General features: G+C 53.5%; 1 protein-coding gene and 2 non-coding genes across 4 annotated transcripts in view; 2 read left to right on the forward strand and 1 right to left on the reverse strand.

Moving 5' to 3' along the window:
• Window positions 1-2,194: 2,194 nt before the first annotated feature.
• TRNAG-CCC lies at window positions 2,195-2,267 on the forward strand. Its single transcript has one exon. It is a non-coding gene; the product is annotated as a tRNA-Gly (tRNA).
• Window positions 2,268-4,290: 2,023 nt separating this feature from the next.
• Window positions 4,291-22,251, forward strand: part of AXL (AXL receptor tyrosine kinase) — a 35,100-nt gene continuing 17,139 nt past the window's right edge. The window contains exons 1-10 of one of the 2 annotated variants that reach the window (XM_043899239.1): window positions 4,293-4,904; window positions 6,009-6,231; window positions 6,569-6,669; window positions 7,382-7,558; window positions 12,891-12,971; window positions 13,098-13,213; window positions 18,126-18,336; window positions 18,633-18,772; window positions 20,063-20,213; window positions 20,424-20,450. In XM_043899239.1, the coding sequence (XP_043755174.1) occupies window positions 4,841-4,904; window positions 6,009-6,231; window positions 6,569-6,669; window positions 7,382-7,558; window positions 12,891-12,971; window positions 13,098-13,213; window positions 18,126-18,336; window positions 18,633-18,772; window positions 20,063-20,213; window positions 20,424-20,450 (1,291 nt within the window). In that variant the 5' untranslated portion in view covers window positions 4,293-4,840. Of the gene's footprint in view, window positions 4,905-6,008; window positions 6,232-6,568; window positions 6,670-7,381; window positions 7,559-12,890; window positions 12,972-13,097; window positions 13,214-18,125; window positions 18,337-18,632; window positions 18,773-20,062; window positions 20,214-20,423; window positions 20,451-22,251 lie in introns of both variants that reach the window. The other variant, XM_043899240.1, reaches the window with a different exon arrangement.
• TRNAE-UUC lies at window positions 17,516-17,588 on the reverse strand. The gene has a single exon. It is a non-coding gene; the product is annotated as a tRNA-Glu (tRNA).

Consider the following 22,251-nt stretch of genomic DNA (forward strand, 5'->3'; position numbering starts at 1 on the left):
TGCAACTCAGCATGTGGGATCTTAGTTCCCTGACCAGGAATTGAACCTGGTCCCCCTGTGGTGGAAGCAGAGTCTTAACCACTGAACCACCAGGAAAGACCCCTGAAAGTAGATCCTGAACATTGTCTTAACAAGAAAAAACCAAAAAACTGTCATTGTGTAGTGATGGAGGTTAAATTAGACTTACAATGGTGATCATTTCACAATATATACAAATACTGAATGTCTGTGTACATCAGAAACTAATGTAATGTTGTAGGTCAGTTATCTCTCAATTAATAATTAATGGGGGCTTCCCTGGTAGCTCAACTGGTAAAGAATCTGCCTGCAGTGCCAAAGACCCAGGTTCGATCCCTGGGTCAGGAAGATCCCCTGGAGAAGGAAATAGCAACCTGCTCCAGGATTCTTGCCTGGAAAATCCTATGAACAGAGGAGCCTGGTGGGCTACAGTCCATGGGGTCACAAGAGTCGGAACAATTTAGCGACTAAACCAGCACCTATAATTAATTGATTAAATGAAAAAGTAAAAGAATGGTGGTTGCCAGGGACTGGATGTCAAAGGGTACAGAGTTCCATTTACAAAATGAATAAACGCTGGGATCTAATGTACAACCTGGGGAACATGGCTAATACTGTCCTGCATATTTATTGATTGATTTCTGTGCTGGGTTTTCGTTGCTGCACATGGGCTTTCTCAAACTGCATATAGCGGGAGCTCCTCTCTAGTTGAGGCGCTCTGGCTTCTCGTTGTTGTGGCTTCTTCTGTTGCAGAGCACGGGCTCTAGGGCACGTGGGCTCAGTAGTTGTGCTGCAAAGGCAGCTAGCTCTGAGGCACGTGGACTCTTCCAGGACCAGGGATCGAACCCGTGTCCCTTGCATTGCAAGGCAGATTCCTAACCACTGGACCACCAAGGAAACCCCTGTACTGTATACTTGAAATTTATGAAGAAAGTAGATCGTAAATAACCTCACCATCCACACCAAAAAAAGGTAACTATGTGAGGCAATGAATGGGTTAACTAAATTTATTGTGGTAACCCCTCCACAATATATACATGTAGTGAATCATGTCGTACCCCTTAAATTTATACACTTTTGTCCATTGTGTGTGTTAGTCACTTAGTCTGACTGTTTGCGACCCCACAAACTGTAGCCTGCCAGGCTTCTCTGTCCGTGGAATTCTCCAGGCAAGAATACTGGAGTGGATTGCCATTTCCATCTCCAGAGGATCTTCCCGACCCAGGGATTGAACCCTGGTCTCCTGCATCACAGGCAGATTCCTTACCACTTGAGCTACAGGGAAGTCCTTTATACATTTGTTCATTATACATTGATAAAGCTGGGCAGGGAAAATAACCCCCTAGTGCATTCTATCATATTTAGAATAAAAGCCCAAAGTCTTCCTTGCCAGGCTGACACCCTCTCTGACCTCACCTCCTCCGTGACCCCCATCCATTCCGGCCACACGGGTCTCCTCCTTGAAGTTCTCTACAAGCCGGCCTCTAGGCCTTTGCACTGGCTGTTCCCTCTGCCTAGAATGCCCTTCCTTACGACTCACTCACTTGCTAATTTACTTCAGACCTTGATCATAACCTCTGAGAGGCCTTCCCTGACTACCTTCCCTAAAACAGCACTCTCCACCCCCTTGATATCCCTCCCCTTGATGTATTTTTCTCCTCTGCCCATGATGCATCCTGATACATGTTTCTCTGGTAGGCTCAGGAGTTGTAGCACTCAGGCTTAGTTGCCCCATGGCACGTGGGAACCTTGATTCCCCTACCAGGGATCAAACCCACATCCCCGGCATTGAAAGGCAGGTTCTTAACCACTCGGGACCATAAGGGAAGTCCCGAGCAAACAGTTCTTGAGAGAACAAACACAGATTCGACTTGCCCATGCTGTCGAATGGACAGCAGGTCCATTAGGTGTGTATGGTCCCCCAACATATTCAAACAAGTGGGCAGATCGTTGCAAATATTTGCACCCCCCCAACAGTGCCACAATAATTAATTGACCCCTTTATGAAAGGTTTTTTACAGGGTGGTGGGGACAAAGAGATGACCAAGATATACCCAATGCCTGCTCTCCTAGAGCCCACAGAGCAGCAGGAGAAGGAAGACACAAGACACACAGTTATACCAATAAGTGTATCATGAAAACTCAGGCAGCGTCGCCAAAGAAAAGGACAGGGACTTCCCTGGTGGTCCAGTGGCTAAGACTCTGCTCTCCCAATGCAGGGGGCCCAGGTTCGATCCCTGCTCAGGGAACTAGATACCACATGCCACAGCTGAGAGTTCTCATGCCACAACTAAAGATACCACATAAAGACCTGGTGCAGCCAAATAAATGAGCAAATAAATACATTTTTAAAAAAAGAAAATTATTAAATAAATATATATATATTAAAAAAAAAAAGAAAAGGACAAAGTGTTGGGAGTGAATAACACGGGGAGTTAACTGGGAAGTACCAGGCAGTGATGCCATGGAAAGGGGGCAATGGAGATGGGGCTGAGGGGTGTGTAGGAGTTGGGGACAAAGGGCTACAGGAGGAGGCCCAGCGACCTGTGAACAAGAGAAAGGAGCCAGGTGGTAGACATCAGGGGGCACGAGGCAAGCAGTTTGGGGGTTTATCACGGAAGATTTGGGACAAAGGAGGAAATAGGTTTGATCTGGGATTGAGAGACAGTCTTTTTTAAAAAAACCTATTTATTTGGCTGTGCCGAGTCTTAGTTGTGGTGTGCAGGATCTTCAGTTGTGGCATGTGGGATCTAGTTCCCTGGGCAGGGATGGAATCCAGGCCCTCTGTAGTGGGAGCTCAGAGTCTTAGCCACTGAACTGCCAGGGAAGTCCCAAAAGACATTCTTCTCGCTCTTGACTGGTTAGAACGAGGGTGAGTGGAGGCCAGGAGACCAGGGAGGAGGCCAGAGCAGGAGTCCAGGTCAGAGAAGACGGGGCTGGACCAGGGTGAGGTCATGGAGAAGACAGCAGGGCCAGGCAGGAGAGAGGTTTGTTAGCTGAATCTAATCCTCCATGGCAGCTGGAAACTTACTGAGGGTACAAGGTGTTTGAGAAGACCCTGAGGGTCAGGCTTGGGAGGCAGGATAGATCCTGAGGTCTCCATTGAAATGGAACACAGCTCAAGGAGGATGCCAAGCCTCAGCCCTGGGTGCCAAGTTGAGGAGCCCAGGGCTCATCCCGAGGGCAGTGAGGAGCAAAGGTTAAGCAGGGAGGGAACAGGGTCAGATTTGAGTTTCAGAACCATCTCTCTGGTTATGAATGGGAGATGGGATGGAGGGAGTAACAGCGGAGGCAAGGAGGCCCGGGAGGAGGCCAAGGCAAGGTCCTGTTGGGAAAGGACTGAGGAAAAGGGGCGGGTGGGCGAGACCTCGAGAGGCTGAAAGGCATTTGTGAGGAGCTGTGGGGATACCAGTACAGAAGCAGAGCAGCCAAGAGCAGAAAGTTGGGAGTTCAGCCTGTCCTGCACAAACACGCAGGCTCAGAGAGACCACCACACACACACACACACACACACACACACACACACACACACCCACCATGTGCAAAACACATGGGGGAGGGAAATGGACAAGCAGGAGAAACCAGCACACCTGCACCGGATCTGCAGGATCAGGACACGCAAACCACCAGAGGGAGTGAGCAATGCAAGCGCCCAGAGACAGATCCATGAGATGCAGAAAAATCAAGGACACCTAGTCAGCTGTCGTTACCACGTGCGACGGAACTACGTGTGCCCTGTCCCCGTAGCCTGCTAAGTGGGTTCTGTTCTTATTCCCAGCTTACAGATGGAAAAACTGAGGCTTACGGAGGCCAGTCCCTTGTAAGGTCCTGGGCTTAGTGGCAGAGGCAGGATTCCCATCCAGGTCTTCAGGCTACCCCCACCCCCACCCCCGTGAGTGCCCATCCACTGGCATCCTGTTTCTTTGCCCACATTGGTCTTTATTTGGTACGAGGGGCGACTTTCCCCGCCACCCCCACCGCATCAGTGCGCCCTGGGGATGCCCACACAACAGTGTCCTCCCCTTTCTGGTTTCTGAGATTTTTCCAGGAATGGAGGCGCTCCTGACCCGGCTTGTCTGAGTGTGGGCCGGCGGCATGTCCCTGCGTGTCTCCTCCTGTCCCAGCCTCTCGTGTGTGTGTGTGTGTGTGTGTGTGTGTGTGTGTGTGTGTGTGTGTGACATCTGAGTGTGTGTGTGTGTGTCCTGGTCTGAGGAGCTGTGAGTGCAAAGGGGGAGTGCCTGGCTGGGCTCTGGGGGTGGAGGCAGGGGAGGGGGGCGTCGCAGAGGGGAGTGGAGTTCTGGAGGAATGTTTACCAGATGAGCTCGGAGTGAGAGCCCAGAGGGACAGCGCCCAGAGCCGGGGTACGGAGCCACTCAGCTTCCCTGCCCCGCTGGCCCCGGAGCAGGGGCGCAGCCGCCAGGGGCCCCTGCCCCCTCCTCAGCCTCCTTCCAGGGCCCCTTTAAGACCGAGCTGGTCCTCTTCTCTCCGCGTTAACCCCTCGAAGTCCAGGTGGCCCCTTGGGCTCCGAGCCGGTGGTGGGCGGAGGCAGAAGCGACGGGGAGCCAGGGGCGGAGAAAGTGTTGCCCGAAGTCTGGGAGGGAGAGAAGGAGGCAAAGGAGCTGGGACGGCGGCCCGCTGAGCCGAGCCCGCGAGGGACACCCCCCCAACCACCACGCTGGGCCAGGCGGGCAGTGCCAAATCAGGGCGGGGGGAGCCGGGAGCCGGGGGGAGGGTCGGGGACAGCCCGGCCCTGCCCCCTCCCTCGCGGGGTGCCCAGCAACTTCTGAGGAAAGTTTGGCACTCACTGCCTGGTGCCCCGAGGATGGGCAAGGTCCTGCTGGCCTGGTGCTGGGCGCTGTGCTGCTGGGGGCGCGTGGCTCCCCAGGGTGAGTGATGATGGGGGGCCTGTGGGGAGGGCCCTCTCATGGAGGGGCTGGGCGGGGAGGAGGGAGAGGAGGGGGACGGATGGCAGGTGTTTGAGGGGGGGCGGCGCTGAGTCCTGAGCAGGCTCGGGGAGTTTCCTTGGGACAAGAGAGGGAGACAAGGGGGACACAGAGACAAACCAAGAGAGGCCAGGAAAGAAAAAAAGGGGACCCTTGAGAGAGGAACAGAAGGATAAGAAACAGAAACTAGGAGCCCCAGAGATGGGGAAGAGATGGACACAGAACAATGGGACAGACAGATGGGAGACGCTGAGGGCTAGGGGCTGGACTTGAACTGGGGGCCTTGCAGAAAGGGGCTGAGTGGAGGGCTGCCCGGAAAGGAGCCTTCCAGAAGGGACCCCTAAGTCAGGCAGCAGGGTGAGGAGGCTCCGGAGCCCTAGGGGAAGACTCTCTGTCACCCCCACTTCTCCTCACCCCACGGCTGTTTGTCTGGGGTCGGGGGCTCTGCCTTCGGCCCGCCATCTCTGTGGGTCTCTGTTTCTCTGTCTTTCGCTCTCCCTGTTCTCTAAGTATCTCTTATCAACGTCTCTGTCTGTGTCTTTCTCTCTCCCTCTGTGTGTCTCTCCCCCAACTTTTTCCCCTCTAGGTATGTCTCTGCATTTCTCATCCTCCGTCTCTCTTGAGTCTCTGTTCCTGTCTGTCTGCCTGACTTTCTCCGGTTCCCCTCTCTGCCTCTCCTTCCCCATTTCTCTCTCTCTCTCCCGGCTCCCTCCCATCCCCTTTTCTTCCCCACCAGCCACCAGCCCAGTCTGTCAAGTCTCTAGAGACCCTAAGCAGGGGAGGCCAGCCGGGCAGTCAGGGCGTGGGAGGCTGCCAGATGCTGGGCCTACTTCCCAACGGGATGGAGGCCGGACCCCAGTCCCCTGGGAAGGCTCCCATCCTCCCCACGAAGCCTCCACCCTCCACCCCCCCAGCTGAGGTCACTCGACAACTATGTGGGCCTAAGGGCCTGGCGGGGTCCTGGCAGCCGTAGGCAGGCCGGCAGGGGTGGAACCAAGTCCAGGGAAGCAGGGGTTCCCGAGCTAACGTCCCTCCATCTCCCTGCAGGCCCACAGACTGAAGTGCCCCCCTTCGTGGGGAGTCCAGGGAACATCACCGGTGCCCGAGGACTCATGGGCACCCTGCGCTGTGAGCTCCAGGTTCAGGGGGAGCCCCCCGAGGTGACCTGGCTTCGGGATGGACAGGTCCTAGAGCTGGCAGACAGCACACAGACCCAGGTGCCCCTGGGCGAAGATGGGCAGGATGACTGGAAAGTGGTCAGCCAACTCAGGTGCCCAGCCTCCCCCTCCGACCAGCCGTGACCCATGTCCCTCCTGTCCCCACACCTCCACCACGTGAGGCCAAGTGGCCAGTCACTCACAGGAGCCCCACCTGGGCTGGGTGGCAGCGTGGCCACACGCAAGCTGCGTGAGCCTGACCATGTGACATAACTCACCCCGGCTTTCGCTTTCCTCTTCTGTAAAGTGAGTTAATAATAGTACCCACTTCCTAGCTCTTACAAGTTTCCGGGCCAGACCCCCTTCCCCGCTTTCAGTTCTGAGGACGCCCCCCTCACCGGGTCCAGCTCTGACCCTGAACCTCTCTGTCTCTCTTCTCTGCCCTGTCAGAATCTCGTCTCTGCAACTCTCAGACGCGGGATGGTACCAGTGCGCCGTGGTCCTGGGAGAAAAGACCTTCGTGTCCCAGCCTGGCTACGTGGGGCTGGAGGGTGAGCCCTGGGCTCCGAGGTCCTGGGAGGGCAAGAGTCCTGAGGGAGGGTCAGAGGGTGCTGGTGGATTCAGGGTGTCCCCTGGGGACATAGGGCCTAGGAACGTCAGAGACCTTGGGAGGGTCAGGCAAGGGGTCTATAAATTATTGGGGGCAAGCCTGAGGGGCAGATTATGTGTCTGGAGGAAAAGCTATCTTGGGGGTTGTCAGATAAGAGATCAGAGGCAACTTACCACTCTCCCCCCACCCCGGGAGACTTAACCCTCTCCCCCACTGCTGGGGTTTGAGAGAGTGGCTCACTTTCCTCATAGATAAAGTAGAATGAGGTGGCTCAATGGTCAAAGAGTCTGCCTGCAATGCAGGAGATGCGGGTTCACTCCCTGGGTCGGGAAGATCTCCTGGAGAAGGGAATGGCATCCCATTCCAGTATTCTTGCCTGGGAAATCTGGTGAACAGAGAAGCCTGGCAGGCTACAGTCCATGAGATTGCAAAAGAGTCAGATACGACTTAGCGACATTCTGGAAAAGAAACATGAAAGGGGGTCAGACACTGATGAGAGGAGCCGGATATTTGGGACCTTGTGTCCTGGGAGTAGAAGTATTCTGAGGGCTCCGACATAGGCATCAAAGACCCAGCAGCCTATACCATCCTAGTGGCGAGTCAGACCCCTAGGGGGATCAGAGGGACCCCAGCCTTTACCACTGCTCCCCCAGGCCTGCCTTACTTCCTGGAGGAGCCTGAGGACAGGACTGTGGTTGCCAACACTCCCTTCAACCTGAGCTGCCGGGCGCAGGGGCCCCCAGAGCCTGTGGACCTCCTTTGGCTCCAGGATGCTGTCTCCCTGGCTTCAGCCATGGACCACAGCCACCAGCACACACTCCGCGTTCCAGGTGAGTCCAGGGATGTGATCAGCTCAGGACAGAGGGCCAGGTGGGATGGAAGTGGGGGGCCCTTCGTGCCTCCATATGAGGCTCTCCTCATCCTTCTATCCTTCTCTGTCTCTCTCCGTCTTTGTCTCTCTCTAGTTTCTCCTCTTTGTCTCTGAGCATCTCTGTCTCTGCATTTCTGTCCCCATCGATCTCATTTCTCTCCGTGCGCTTTCTTTCTGTCTCTCTGTTCTCCATCTCTCTCTGTGTCTGTCTCCCTGTCTCTCTGTCGTCTCTCTGCTCTTTCTCCCTCCATTCGCGCCAGCCTCTCTGAATAGCGTCCTTTGTCCTGGGTTTCCTCTGAGCTGTTCCATGGCCAAGTGTGTGTGGGCCCGATGCCCCTTTGTCAGCCCCTGACCCCAAGCAGGGCACCGGAATCAACTGTGCCCTCCTCTCCTCCTCCTCCTTACAGACGTAACCCAAGAAGAAGAGAGGCGGGACAGGGCTGAGTGACAGATGACACCCTCCCCGTCTCAGGGTGACCATCTCTTTCCACACCTCACAGATGGGGCAGGACCTAGCTTGGGGGGTCACGCAGTGGTCAGGCAGAGTTGGGGGACCCTGGACACAGGGAGTTCCCCTCACTGAGGAAAGACAGACAGAGGAACACAGATGGGGAGGCTGAGTCAGTCAGAGGGAGGTGGCTGGACCTTGGAAGGCATTCGATTCCAGCAGCCCCAACCTGCTGCCTTCATCTGCTGGCACCGGGAGGGTACTCCGGATGGAGGGTCTCTTAGGGTGGAAGGAGGTGCTCACATTCCAGCATTCCGGGGGCCCTGAGTGTGCAAGGAAGCAGCGGTGAGCATGCTGGCCTCCAGAGGAGTGACTCAGGCCCAGGGCTCACTCCAGGCCTGAGTCAGCCTGGCAGGACCCCGGACAGGGTGGAGGGGGGGAATGGATCCCCAAGCCCATCCCAGGAAGAGGGAGAAAGGGGAGGTCAAAGGTGTGAGAGGATCTGTGTGCTTATCTGCATGGGAGCTGCCAGGCGGGGTCTCTGTGTGTGTCCCAGTGTGGAGGGCGTGGAGGGAGGGTCTGGGTGTGTCCCTGGCCCTCTGGATCTGTGTCTCAGTGCTTCTGTCAGCATCTGGATGAGGGTGTGCCTTAGTGAGGGCCAGCTGCAGAGAATTTCTCGGGTGTGTGTGTGTGTGTGTGTGTGTGTGTGCGTGTGTGTGCAAGCGCGCGCTACCAGGTATGTTTTGTCAGTTTAACTGTCTGTCCCACTGTATGGGTCTCTATTCTTTTTTATTTTTTTTTTTGCCTGTGCTGGGTCTTCATTGCTTTGGAAGAATTTCTCTAGTTGCAGCGAGCAGGGGCTACTCTTCATTGCGGTGCACAAGCTTCTCATTGCGGTGGCTTCTCTTGTGAAGCACAGGACTCTAGAGTTGGAGGGCTCAGTAATTGTGGTCCACAGGCTTAGTTTCCCCATGGCATGTGCGACCTTCCTGGACCAGGGATCGAACCCATGTCCCCTTTATTGGCAGGTGGATTCCATCCACTGCCCCACCAGGGAAGCCCGTGTTTGGATCTTTATGGCATATTTCTCTAAGTTTCTCGGGGGCTGTCAATGTAAGTGTGTGTCTGTGTGTGTGACTAAGAATCTCAGTGTTGGCCTGGTATCCAGCCCTCTTTGTGTGTTCATAGCTATGACTCACTGTGTGAGGGTAGAATAGTGTATGTGTGTGTGAGGAGAGATGGCAGAGTGATGGACCGCAGCCACAGTGTGTCTGAAGGCTGTCCTGCACACCTCACTGTATAGAGGTGACTGTGTCAGCCTACAGGTGTGTGCCTCTAGGTACGAGTGTGTCTTGGTGGGGATCTTGTTTCTTTGTGGAGTCAGGATGGGTCATTGGACAACTTGGTGTGTTTCCTCATTGCCACTGCAGCTGTCTCTGTATGGATAGCTCTGTGATATCTGTATGTATGTCGCAGGGTGAGAATGTTGGTGTATAACTTTGTCCCATGGATCCCTATAGAAGTGTATGTATGTATGTGTCTGTGTGTGATTCACAGCAGGTAATAACAATACCCTTCAGCTTCTGTTTGTTCTGGTGTGTCAGCCCCAGCCCTGACTACCTCTTGGTGGATGAACTTGAGGTCCTCACCGGCCTGTGTACATATGTGTCTGCGTCACCTACGTGCACTTAGCAGCATCTCCATGCTTGTGTGTCTGCAGCAGCCCTGTGTGTCGATGCAAGTGTGTGCTTCTGTATTGTTCGGCATCTCGATGAATGTGTCCAAAGCGAGTTGAGTGTATCCAGCTGTGTTTGGAAGGCTTGGCTGTGTTTGTGTGTGGGTGCATCCACATAAACCTGATCTGCACCCTGTTGTGTACTTGTTGCTTGGTGGGTGTATCTCAATCTGCAGGGAGGCTGGTGTGTTTGTCAGCTTCAGCCTAGGTGTATATTGTGTTACTGGGCCTTTGTGGGCTTCTTTGGTGGCTCAGACGGTAAATAATCTGCCTGCAATGCAAGAGACCTGGCTTCGATCCCTGGGTTGGGAAGATCCCCTGGAGAAGGGCATGGCAATCCACTCCAGTATTCTTGCCTGGAGAATCCCCATGGACAGAGGAGCCTGGCAGGCTACAGTCCGTGGGGTCTCGAAGAGTTGGACACAACTGAGTGATTAAGCACAGCACAATGAGGGAGACCCAGGTTCAATCCCCGAGTGGGGAAGATCCTCTGGAGATGGGAATGGCAACCCACTCCTGTATTCTTGCCTGGAGAATTCCATGGACAGAGGGGCCTGGAGAGCTACATACGGCTCATGGGGTTGAGTTGGACACACACAGGTGTTTGCAGTCGGTGTGGGCTTGTTTGATCATGTGTTTGTGCCTGTATGTGGGCGTGTGTGTGTCTGTGTAGCTGTGTCAACGTCAGCCCCCTGCGTCTACATGTAAGTCAACAAGCATGTTTTTGTGTCACTGCGTGTTTGTGACAGTACCGTCGGCGGCCGTTGACCAGTGTTGCTGTTTTCTGTTTTAGGACCAGCAACGGCCCCTGTATGTTAAGTGTGATTCACTGCGCGTGTATGCAGGAATTCGCGGTGGTACCATGTTAGGAATTCCGTCCGTTTGTGTGTGTCTGTCCCTGGATCTGACTCAGGGCGTGCCCCCTCTCTCTCCGCTTCCATCCCTCCCGTTCCCTCGGAAAAAGCGAACTGCGCTCCGGGGTGGGGGAGGGCCGGTACATCTGGAAAGCACATCTGGCCGGAGAGCCCGCCTGGAGGCAGGGGGTCCCAGGCCCCTTGGCCCCGGCTCCCTCCCTCCCTCAAGGTGCGGGCCGCCGGGGCCTGGCTAGGGGGATCTCGGCCGGCCGGAAGTGCGGGGGGGCCCGCTGGGGTGACTCACGCGGGGGCAGGAATGCTGCGGTCAGAACCGGGACCCGGGTCCAGACCCCCTCCCGCCCGCGGGCTCCTTCACGGCGGCGGGCAGCGCGGACTCCCGCGCGGTGACCCTGGCGGGGGCCCCCACGTGCCAGCTGCCTGGAGGGGACCCAGGCTTCCCGCCGCGCCCCACCCCCCCACCTCCCCGGGCAGCCCGCCCGGGGCCGTCCTGTCCCTCGGCGGGGCCCGCGGGGGCTGCGGGCACCTGACCTTGGCTGGGAACCGCGGCCTGGGCAGCGGAGCCCTGGAGCTTCCCTGCCCACCCCCATCCGGCCTCGCCGCCTTTGCCTGCGTCCACTCCCTCCGCCGCCTGAGAAAAGGAAACTTTGTGTCTGCGGGTAGCTGCTGATGGTGGGAACGAACACAGCGCAGAGCTAAGGCGGAGACAGCGCGAGGCCAGCAGACACTCACACCCAAACACAGATGGATACAGACCTGCAGTCACACGCAGATTTCAGACTTGGTCCTCCTTACATCCTGTCATCCAGACGTTGTGTGTGTGTGTGCGCACGTTGTGTAGCTCTGTGTTGTATGTCTCCGTATTTGTGTGTCTGTGTCTCTTGTGTTTGCCTGTGTACTTGTATGTGCCTTTGTGTGTGTGAGTATGTCTGTATGTGTGTGTCTGCCTGTGTTCCCACCACCACACTGGGGAAGGGAAGGCAATCCCGCTTTCAGACGCTCAAAAAGTTACTCAGGACTCCTCGGGGAACTCACCCATGGGTTTACACATGCTCACATTGCTACCTACACACCCTGAAATGGGTACACAAATGCACCCACACCAACCCAGCCACTCATTCAACAAACACTTATGGAGCACCTACTGTGTACCAGGCCATCTTGGGCCCCGGGGAAGGGGACGGGGTGGGAATAGAGCAGGGCTGAAACCCCTGACCCCCTGGGTCAACAGTCAGCAAACAGGAGACACAGGAGCATGTGAAGGATACTCTGATGAGGAGAACCAGACAAAGTAAAGCAGGGAGGAGGCTGGCTGTGGAGGCGGAAGTCGCTCAGTCGTGTCCGACTCTGCGACCCCGTGGACTGTACAGTCCATGGGATTCTCCAGGTGAGAATATTGGAGTGAGTAGCCTTTCCCTTCTTCAGGGGATCTTCCAAACCCAGGGATCGAACCCAGGTCTCCCGCGTAGCAGGCAGATTACTTACCAGCTGAGCCACCAGGGAATGTCAATTTTCGACAAGGTGCTTGGGGAGGGACAGAGTGGCCGGAAGGTGGGATCTGAGTAAGGAGTGTGAAGGAGGGCGGATGTCTGTGGAATGCTTTTCCAAGCGGAGGGAATGGAAGTGCAAAGTTCCCAAGGTGGGAATATGCTTGGTAACTTCTAAAAACTCCAGGAGGACAGTGGGGCTAGAGCAACTGAGTTTGGGGGAGAGGGGTTGGTCACAACCGAGCTTGTAAATGAACAAACACTCCTATGTTTATACACCCCCATGAAGGCCTGCTTCTTAAGTGTGTGTCTAATAGGTGTGTACGCCCCTACGGGTGTCTGTGTGACTCAGTGTGATTGTGTCTGTGCTTGTGCGTATGTCTGTGTGTTTGCCTGTGTCTAGGTATGGGTATGTGTGTTTCTGTATGTAAGTGTGTACGTTTGTGTGTATAACTGTATGTTGGTGCATATGTTTGTGGTGTCTGTGTGTGAGTGTGTGTCTGTGTGTGTACGTGTACATGTGTCTGTCTGGGTGGGGGTTGGGTCTGTGTGGAGGTGGTGTTAGCTGGCCTCTCTTTGGGGTGGAGGTCTGCATTCCCCATACATTACCTCTTTTTTGACACTCCCTTCAAGCAGGCACCACTGGGGGCTGGAATGATCCTGGAGATGGGGCATGGTGGGGCAATGCTCAGCCTGGCCCCACCCTCCTTCCCCTCTCTGACCGGGCCCCCCCTCACATGACTCCCCAGGCCTGAACAAGACTACTTCTTTCTCCTGTGAAGCCCACAACGCCAAGGGAATCACCACATCCCGCACGGCCACCATCACAGGTGACAGGGAGCTGGGGAGCTGGGTGTCAGAGGGTATGGGCTTGGGGTCAGAAGTCAGAACTGGGGTAGAGGACCTGGCGAGGAGCTTCGGGCACAGGATCAGTCCCTCCCCTCATCTGTCCACAGTGCTCCCCCAGCGGCCCCGTGACCTCCGCTTGGTTTCCACCCAGCCGACGGAACTGGAGGTGGCTTGGACCCCAGGCCTGAGCGGCATCTACCCCCTCACCCACTGCATTCTGCAGGTAGGTGAGACCACAGCCTTTTCTTGCCTCCATCTCAGCCGTCCTTCCACCCAGAGCTGCAATCCCTCATCCTTTCCCTGGGAAACCAGCCTTTCCCAGCCATTCTTGTGATGAGAGGCAGTAGAACCTTGGGATAGGCCAGATGTCCTGGGTTTAAATCCTAGCTCCAACAAGCTGCTGGCTGCATGAGCTTGGGTGGATGACTCAACGTCCCTGGGTCTCAGTTCTCTCATCTGTAAAATGGGCATAACGGTAGTCCCTACCTGGTAGCCTGGCTGTAGGAATTCAGTGAGTGGCTGCATTTAACAAACTTAAAATAGTATCTGGAACTTGGAAAGCATGCAATAAACTGTTGGGTGCTTTTGGAAATTCCTTAGCCATCCAGTGGTTAGGACTCCATGTTTTTGCTGCCAGAGGCATGGGTTCAATCCCTGATTGGGGAACTAAGATCCTGCAAGTCAAGCAGCATGGCAAAAGACAAACAAAAAGCTATTGGCTGTTTTCGTTTTTTTTAGTGTTGGTGATATTGATTCTAGCCAGAATAGAAACCCTGAAACAGCAGGGACCAGAGCCATCTTCCACCACTGGGTGCTCACAGCCCTTGGGCTTCTCCCGTCCCATCCCTGACCACTCTGGCTAGTCACTGTCTGGGGATGAGTCTATCTCTCCACTGCACTGTGAGCTCTTGGAGGAGCAGGGCCGAGCTGGCTCAACCCCGTTATTTATTTCTTTATGTTTAAAAATTATTATTATTTTTACTTTTTGGCTGCCACGCAGCATGTGGGAGCTTAGTTCCCTGACCAGGGATCGAACCTTAGTTCCCCTTCCTGCAGTGGAAGCATGGCGTCTTAACCACTGGACCGCCAGGGAAATCTCTGGGTTCCCATTACTGCCCAGTGCAGGGCCAGACCCTGGGTAGGAAATGTTTACTGGAAGAATACCTGATAATTGAGGTGAGCTGGACCAAGCCTTCTGCACTGAAGTTGCTCCTGCTCTAGAATAAGAAAAACAAACCAACACACATCTCCAAATACAAGATCCGGTTCTGGCCTGAAGTTGTCTGAGATTTGAGAGTTTAAGTGAGGATGAGACAATGCCCGTGATGGGAAATGACAATAATGAATAATGACTAGTTTTCTTTTTTTTTTTTCAATCGTGCCACATGGCTTTCGGGATCTCAGTTCCCTGACCAGGGACTGAACCCAGGCCATGGCAATGAAAGCCCAGGATCCTAACTATTAGGCCACCAGGAAACTCCCAATGACCAATTTTTATTGTGTGTCCACTATGTGCTTAGGTTTCCCTGGTGGCTCAGTGGTAAAGAATCGGCCTGCCAATGCAGGAGACACAGGTTCAATCCCTGGGCCAGGAAGACCCCCTGGAGAAGGAAATGGCAACCCACTCTGGTATTCTAGCCTGGGAAATCCCATGGACAGAGGAGCCTGGTGGGCTACCGTCCATGGGGTCACAAAGAGTCAGACGAAACTAAAGAACAAAAACAATAACAACAACCACTATGTGCTGGGCCTTGTGTTACAGCTTAACACATACTTGTTTGAGTGTTTTGTGAAGTAGAGTCTATGGATACACTCATTTTCCAGATGAAGAAATAAGGCTCAAGGACTTCCTTGGTGGTCCAGTGGTTAAGACTCGCTCTTCCACCACATGGGGCATGGATTTGATCCCTGGTCAGGGAACTAAGATCCCGCATGCCATATGGTGCGGCCAAAAAATTAAAAAAGAAACTAAGTTTCAGAGTAGTTAAGCAACTTGCCCAAGGACAGAGCCAGGAAGTGGCAGAGGTGGGATCCAAACCCTTGTCTTGCCAAACCCAAAGGGCACTTCTGAAAGGCCATTTACAGCCAGTGCTTGATTAAACAGGAGCTACCTTTCTTATAAGACCCTGGCCCTGGGGACAACCTCACATTCACTTGATATTTTAACCCCAGAGAGTAATGACTGTTCATCTTCCCATTTTCAAGATAAGAAATTGAGACCCAGAGAGGGGAAGTGACCTGCCTTCCCCAGTGGCTAAAAAGGCTAAAACTGATTCAATCCCAGAAGCTGGGCTGATTTGGGAAGACCTCAAATGCCAGGTCAGACGCCAGCTGTACCCCCAACCCACATCCATCCAGTGTCCCCCAAGAAAAGCAGAAGTGTGCCCTCTTCCTTCTCCAGGTCTCACTTCCTGCTGTGCATGAGCTCAGGGTTCAAGTTGGAGGGTCACAGCCGTGCGAGGGAAAAGAGAAGTGGGGGTGGGCAGGGGGAGGCTGACAGTCTGCGCCCATGTCCCCTTTGTCCCAGCCGAGGTTCCCCTTCTGCTCAGTCAGTGCGGGTCAGAGAGCAGGCAAGGAGACCACCTCCCCCACTCCTGTCGTCTCTTCCCCAGGCCTTGCTGTGGTCTCCCCACTCAGGGACTGCATGACCTTGGGCAAGCTGCTGAATCTCTCTGAGCCTCTGTTTCCACGTCTGTAAAATGGGAATGAAAAAAGAAATTGACCCCCATAGGTACTCATTCCAGACTAATGTGCTTGGCAGGGTGTTTGGGGCATAGCTGGCACTCAAAATAAGTTAGCTGTTGACAGGATAGGCAAGCGAGTTCATGGGCATTATGTCAGTAAACCTCTCACCTTGACAGAGACTCTCGGAGGCCCATTTTCCAGAGACAGGAACTGAGACCCAGGGAGGTAAAGACACTCACTCTAAATCACATAGCAGAGACTTCCCTGGTGGTTCAGTGGTTAAGACCTTATGCTTCCACTGCAGGGGGCAAGGGTTTGATCCCTGGTCGGGGAACTAAGATCCTGTAAGCCACCACATGGCATGGCCAAGATAAAAAAAAAATCAGACAGCAAATAATATCCAAGCCAAGTTTGGACCCGATGGAATCTGGTTGTGAGCAGTAACTCTTTCCCAGCATGGCATGTGTTGTGGTTATATCACCTGGGTGCTCCCCAGGATAAAGTTAGCACCCCTGAGCTGCGTGGCTGTGGGCTGTGGGGCTGTGACGAGTTTGTGGTTCTGTGGGGAAGGGCTGTACGGACATCCTCCCCAGCTGTGGTCCCTCCCATCCTGATCGCGTCAGTCCTGGGGACCAGGTGGGTGGAGAAGCCTTTGCCGCTGTGGAGGATGTGCCGGGTTTGACACTGATGGCCAGACAATCTCTCACACACAAAATAACAGTGACAAACACTCAATCTGCACAGATACTCTTTTTTTTTGTTTCTTTTTGCTTTTTTAAATATTTATTTATTTTTGGCTGTGCTGGGTCCTTGTTGCTGTGCATGGTCTTACTCGGGGGCTACACTCGAGTTGCATTGTGTGGGCTTCTCACTGCAGTGGCTTCTCTTGCTGTGGAGCACGGGCAGTAGGGCACGTGAGTTTCAGTAGTCACAACTCGGGGGCTCCATAGTGCAGGCACAATAGTTGTGGCGCACATCCCCGTGGCATGTGGGATATTCCCAGACCCAGGATCGAATCCATGTCCCCTTCATCGCAAGGTGGGTTCTTAACCACTGGACCACCAGAGAAGCCCTGCACAGACACTTTTCTACATGCTTACAGGGTGTCACTTCAGTTAAGCCTGTGAAGAAGGGAAACACTGTTGTTATCCCATTTTTCAGATGAAGAAACTGAGGCACAGGACTAGGGAGTAAGAGAGGCTGGATTTGAATCCCAAATCCCGTATCTGTGCTCTTCAGCACTAAGATGCATTGCATCTCTGGACAGAAGAGTATTATTACCATTACTGATGATCTTAAAAGGACGTTCTTATTGTCAGGAGGGCAAAGGTTTTGAAGATAGGATGGGTTCAGGTCCCAGTTTCATCAATGACAAGCTAGTGTCCTCGGATCAGTGATTCCAACTCTCCAGTCCTCAGTGCTTTCATCTGTATAATGGGCATAAACATAGCGCATACTTACAATGCACAGCTAAAGTGAGGTCAAATGAGTTCAGGTTTGTAAAAGACTTTGCTTTAAAAAAAAATTATTTCTCTGGCTGCATTGGGTCTTAGTTGCAGCGTATAGGATCTAGTTCCCTGACCAGGGATCAAACCTGGGCCCCTGCATTGCGAGCACAGAGTCTTAGCCACTGGAGCACCTTGGAAGTCCTTTTCTATTTTTTTTAATTAAGATATATGATGTTGATAATCTTTGGTGTACACCTAGATTGTTTAACCAATGTGACCACCCTCTGAATCAAGATACAGACACTTCCCAGCTGTTGAAGGTTCCCTCACCCCCCAGAGATGCCCACTCTTCTGACTTGTTTTTTAGCTATTGGAGGCTTGTGGGATCTTAGTTCCCCAACCAGGGATTGAACCTGGGCCCTCGGCAGTGAAAGCACAGAGTCCTAACCACTGGACCACCAGGGAATTCCCTCCTCTGGCTTCTGTTGTGGGACATTGATTTGCCTGTGGTCAAATGTCGTTATTATTGATGCTGACCACCTGCCATGCAACGTCCAGCTGTCCTAACTTAATTTTTTTGTATGGCCATGCCACACGGCATTTGGGATCTTAGCTCCCTGGTGATCGAACCTGTGCCTGTAGTGGAAGCATAGAGTCCTAACCACTGGACCGCCAGGAAGTCCCTTACGTTGAACCTTTAAGCAGCCCTGGAAGGCATTTGCTCCTCTAAGCCCACATTTTCCAGATGAGGAAAGTGAGGCTCAGAGAGAGTAAGTTTTGTTGGAAGTGGCTTTTGCAACTGATGGCAAAGCCACTTTGTGAAGCTGGGTGGCCTCTTCGCTTTGCAAACCCAGATGCCCGTGTTGCACAAACATGGAGTCGTCACACACACACACATCCTTGCAAAGTTGTGTCATCACACCAGGATCACTACCATTGAGAGTTGACCGCTTTGAGTGTTGACGTGGCCACCCTGTCCTCACACCCCCTCCCTCTCCCCAGGCTGTGCTGTCAGACGACGGGGTGGGCGCCTGGCTGGGAGAACCAGACCCCCCAGAGGAGCCCCTCACCTTACAAGCGTCTGTTCCCCCTCATCAACTGCGGCTGGGCAGCCTCCATCCTCACACCCCTTACCACCTCCGGGTGGCCTGTGTCAGTAGCCAGGGCCCCTCACCCTGGACCCACTGGCTTCCCGTGGAGACACCAGAAGGAGGTAAGAAGGGGCTGGTGGTGGGGAGACATCGTCCACTGCCCCGCTGACCCTTGCGTACATCAGCATGACCCCCAGCATCTCCTCTCACCTGTATACCCCACGTGGCTTCAATCTCCCTCCTGTCCCATCCCCAACTGGCATCTCTCCCGGACCTCATCCCTGTGCTCCTGCTCATGGGAGACCTGCACCAGTTGCCCGCATACTTGTCCTTTGCACCCTGCCCCTACTCCTTGGGAAGAGGGGAGGGGGTCAGGAAGAGGTGGGGGTGCCAGCTTCCCCTTTTCCCTGTCCTCCAGTGCCCCTGGGCCCTCCTGAGAATGTTAGCGCCATGCGGAATGGGAGCCAAGCCCTTGTGCGCTGGCAGGAGCCAAGGGCGCCGCTGCAGGGCACCCTGTTAGGGTACCGACTGGCCTATCGAGGTCAGGATACGCCCGAGGTGGGTGCTGCTGGCTGGGCTGGGGTGGAGTAGCTGTAGAGGAGGAGACTGGGGAGTAGAAGATGACAAGGCAGACATGGACAGTTGAGCAGGTTGGGTAGGATGCGATCACCCTGTGCTAGCAGAGCACATTCTGGGGCAGTTGAAGGGGACCATGAGAGGGTAGCCTGTGTGCATGCTCAGTCGCTCAGTCATGTCTGACTCTTTGCGACCCCATGGATGGTAGCCCGCTGGCTCCCTGTCCATGGGATTCTCCAGACAAGAATACTGGGGTGGGCTGTCGTTTCCTTCTCCAGGGGATCTTCCCAACCTAGGGATCAAACCTGTGTCTCCTGCATTGGCAGGCTATTCTTTACCATCGAGCTACCTGGGAAGCCCCCAGGAGAGAGTTAGGGGATGGCTATTTATGAATCTGTGAACTGTGGTGTTGGAGAAGACTCTTGAGCGTCCCTTGGACTGCAAGGAGATGAAACCAGTCAATCCTAAAGGAAATCAACACTGAATATTCGTTGGAAGGACTGATGCTGGAGCTGAAGCTCTAATACTTTGGCCACCTGATGCAAAGAGCCGACTCATTAGAAAAGACCCTGATGCTGGGAAAGATGAAAGGCAGGAGGAGAAGGGGATGACAGAGCATGAGATGGCTGGATGGCATCACCGACTCAATGGACATGAGTTTGAGCAAGCTATGGGAGATGGTGAAGGATATGGAAGCCTGGCGTGCTGCAGTCCATGGGATCGCAGAGTTGGACACAACTGAGCAACTGAACAACACTTTGTGAATCATGTACAAAATGTTTCAGTAGACATATTTGCTAGGACAGTTTTACAGCAGATAGTTGCATAGCACGTTGAGGAAGAGGTGTCTCTTTCTAATTAGCATGAAGGTACTATCTGAGCAAGAAGCACCCTGGGATGGAGAGATGGATGGGAGAAAGAGGGAGGAATTAGAAGGGGATGGAGGGATGAGAGGACAAAGATGAGAATTCGGTTCTTTCAACAACAGTACTGTGTTCCACGCCTCCTTGTGCTAGGACCTGAGGATGTACATGGCAGTGAAGAAGACAAAGTCCTAGACCCGGTGAAGCTGATATTTTAATGAGTGGAGGGACAGAGAACGGAAAGGAGAGGACAGGATAGGGGATGGGAGACGAAGGGTAGGAAGAGGTAGGGGATGAGGGGCTGGCGATGAGGAGCGGGCTTTGAGAAAGATGGGGAGTTGAGGCTGAGGGTGAGGGCTTAAGCGCTAGGGCTGGATCTCTACTCTGATGCTTTATTTGCACATCCTAGGTGCTGATGGACGTAGGGCTAAAGCGAGAGGTGACCCTGGAGCTGCGAGGGGAGGGGCCTGTGCCCAACCTGACGGTGTGTGTGGCAGCCTACACCGCTGCTGGGGATGGACCCTGGAGCCTCCCTGTGCCCCTGGAGCCCTGGCGCCCAGGTAACTGCAAAGCCGTGCTCAGCCTCCCTCAGCCTACCCACAGGGACCACGTCTATCCCAGATGCCCGTGACTTGCTCCTTGTACCTTTTGGCGTTACCCCAGTCTAGGCTCCATTCCCACCTGGAAGCTTCCTGAGAGCCTCACTCCCTCTCTCCCGTGTCTTACCAGTCTCTCTGAGCATGTCCTCCCTCCGTCCTTTCTCCTCGCAGGACAAGGACAGCCAATCCACCAGCTGGGTAAGGGCTTTCACACCCCTTCTCCTGCTCTCCCTTCCCCCAAGGCCCAGTGAGGGCCCCATCACCGCATGTTCTCTTTGCACATCCCTTTCATGTTCCTCAAACTCATCACTCTAATCCTCTGCTTCTTGGTTTTGTGTGGTCCTTGATGGAAGTGGCTGGAGTGGCCCAGAGCATTGTGGATACTTGGTGAATGGTGGATAGATAGGTGGATGGGCAGACTGACGAATGAATGAATGTGTAGATGGATAAATGAATGAATGCGTGGCTGAATGGTGGACAGATGAATGAATGAGTGGGTGGTGGACGGATTAATGAATGGGTGGATGGTGGATGGATGAATGAATGGGTAGGTGATGGATGGATGAATGAATGGGTAGATGAGTGGATGAATGAATAAATAGGTGGGTGGGTAGATGAATAGATAGGTAGAGGGACAGAGAGATGAGTTATCCCCCTCATATTCATCTTCCTCAAATATTTCTCCGAATATTCCTCCTACTTGTAACCACTATCCTTAAATATTCCTTACATGTTTTCTTGCATTTGTTTGCATACCCTTTCCACACTAACCCCACCCTCCTTTCACATTCATCCCATCATAACCCCTCATTCTTCTCACGGGCTTCCCAAACCCAATGCACACTCACACTTCTCATTCACAAACTGATACTTTTTGCACACTCACCATGCATCCCACATTGCAGGCACTGAAAGACTTTCAATCTACACGATCCCACATTCTGCAGCTCTCCTTGCACACTCACTCGACACTCCTTACACAGTATTCCCTCACCTCGAGTTAATCCTAACCCATGCCCACTTTCTGCACATACCACACCAAACTCTTGGTACACTCAACACACACTCATCCTCCATTCCTTACACACTCACTCCCACCTTTTTGCATATCCTTTTCATCCATCTCATGCTCATCTTCCCCTCCCAAATCCTTTGCACACTCACTGTACACTCTTCTCACACCAAAGTTACATCCTTACAAATCACTGCCCCTACCTTGTATCTAAAACTTCTTGAATACTCCTTGAATCCTCACATACTCCCAATTCCTCAAATACTCATCTGGCACTGTTTATACACTCCTTTGCACACCATGTCCCTATGCACATTTATTTCACCCTCATCCTTTGCTTTATGAAAACCCTTCCAAGGAATTCCCTGGCAGTCCAGTGGTAAGGAGTCAGTGCTTTCACTGCTGAGGGCGTGGGTTCGACCCCTAGTCAGGGAACTAAAATCCCACAAGCTGCAAGGAGTTGCCAAAAAAAAAAAAAACACGATTTCATAGTCATCACATACTCCTCAAAAATGTCCCTTGGCCGTTGGTCCCTGGAGCCTCCAACTCCTTGCACACCCATTGCACACGCCTTGTGCAGCTGTCATAACGCTGCACACATTCTCTCCCTGCTCAACTGTTTTCCACACCCAAGTCCCCCCTCCTTGCACAAGTCGTCACACACGGGTACCCCACTTGAGATTTACTTCTGGCCCTCCCACGCTCCTCCAGCCCTCCTTGCATTCTCACAGCCCATCCCGCACAATCTCTCACTCCCATCCCACACTCCTTCCACACTCATTGCACACTCCCCAGGTATCCATCCCACTTGGCACTCACCACGCTCATCCTAGGAGTTTCATACTCCTCCTTCAAAAAAAAAAATATTTATTTGGCTGCATCAGGTCTTAGTTACATCATGCAGGATCTTTTCTTGTGGCTCACGGACTCTCTAGTTGCAACACGTGGGCTCCACAGCACCTAGGCTCAGTAGATATGGCGCACGGG

This window comes from Cervus elaphus, chromosome 4 (genome assembly GCF_910594005.1).
Source record: "Cervus elaphus chromosome 4, mCerEla1.1, whole genome shotgun sequence".
In the NCBI taxonomy this organism is placed as follows: Eukaryota; Metazoa; Chordata; class Mammalia; order Artiodactyla; family Cervidae; genus Cervus; species Cervus elaphus.